Source organism: Atta colombica, unplaced genomic scaffold (genome assembly GCF_001594045.1).
Source record: "Atta colombica isolate Treedump-2 unplaced genomic scaffold, Acol1.0 scaffold38, whole genome shotgun sequence".
NCBI classification, from domain to species: domain Eukaryota; kingdom Metazoa; phylum Arthropoda; class Insecta; order Hymenoptera; family Formicidae; genus Atta; species Atta colombica.
The window spans coordinates 5,083,355-5,084,613 of NW_017259490.1; the positions used below are offsets into that span (position 1 = coordinate 5,083,355).

The window sequence follows — 1,259 nt, forward strand, 5'->3', positions numbered from 1 at the left end:
ACATAAATAAGTTAGGATGATAATGAAATATAAATAATTGAAAAAATATCCTTTATGATTCGACAGAGGTGGCAAAGCACCAGCTAGTACCATTAGCGCGGCATTGGCGAGTGCACCTTTATCACCACCCCTCAGCAATCACGGATCGCCTCAGCCATTCTCCGTGAGTTGCTTCATCATAATTTGATTCTCTTTACGAGGCATGGTCACGAGCGGATTTTTTCGCGCACGCATTTTCTTGCCTGTTTTGGCATGGCTTATGAAGCGAGTATTTTGTATTGAGCGTGTGCGTGGCTTTGCTGCGCGTGATTTCACGGAATTTCTTATAATCGCGAATCGGACGAAGGTCGCAACGAAATTTCTCGCTCATTAACGATTTCTCTCTCGAATTATATATGGAGAAAACAATGGCATAGCACTTTTTTAAAAGATTCAAAATTTGAGATAATTTTAATGGTTAAATAGAAAGAGAGCTCGTTAAAATATTCATTGTATTGAATATTTAAAAATGTATCTCCGTGTATTTTAATACTAATTATGTGTATTTTAAATACTAATTATGAGACAATTGCATTTTCCCTGTCACATTCTTACTTAAAGTCACTTCGACAAAATATAATAGTACGGAAATAATTTATGACTTTGAAATTTTCTTCACAATAAATGATAAAATATTTGATTATTATAATTCCGATTATTGCACCGTGTGCCACGAAAGATCTGTTTCCGACGAGCGGAATGCGCACTTATCTTGAAAATTTAACAAGTGTGGTCCTTGCTTGGCACTAATCGCTTTTCCAGGCGTGCAATCGTACGAGCCCCGAGTCCGGATTTCAGCATACGTGGCGATCAACTTCGAATACGAATGGATGCATCAAGAATGGTGAATGCAACGGCGAGTCGAAAACATTCACGAGTACGATCACCATCCAAACAGGTGGCACAGAGGTTGGCAATGCACTCGAAAATACTCGATTTCTGTATTCGCTCATGCTAACGTACTTTTAATCGTGATTTCCTTGTGTAAATAGTCATCAAATAATTACAAAACCAAATTGACGTAATCAAGAAAATATTGTACAGTAATTTTTCGTTATATGTTATATAGTATATCATAAAATATTGCATTATGATGTATGTATATATATATTAAATTAAATGTAGCACGTTACATTTCCAATTTTGTTTTTTTAATATAAAGAATGCGGAATTTTTTTTATTTTTATATAAAAAAATGTAGAACTATAAATATATATATA

The 1,259-nt window shown here is 34.6% G+C and overlaps 1 protein-coding gene across 1 annotated transcript in view; it reads left to right on the forward strand.

Annotated features, from left to right (window-relative positions):
- The window catches only part of LOC108690864 (PDZ and LIM domain protein Zasp-like), a gene marked incomplete at its 3' end in the record, with an annotated part of 24,965 nt that extends 24,017 nt beyond the window's left edge, over positions 1–948 (forward strand). Inside the window, exons 9-10 of the mRNA XM_018198372.1 lie at positions 67–163; positions 802–948. Coding sequence (XP_018053861.1) covers positions 67–163; positions 802–948 — 244 coding nt within the window. The remainder of the gene's footprint in view (positions 1–66; positions 164–801) is intronic.
- Between the last annotated feature and the right edge of the window lie 311 nt (positions 949–1,259).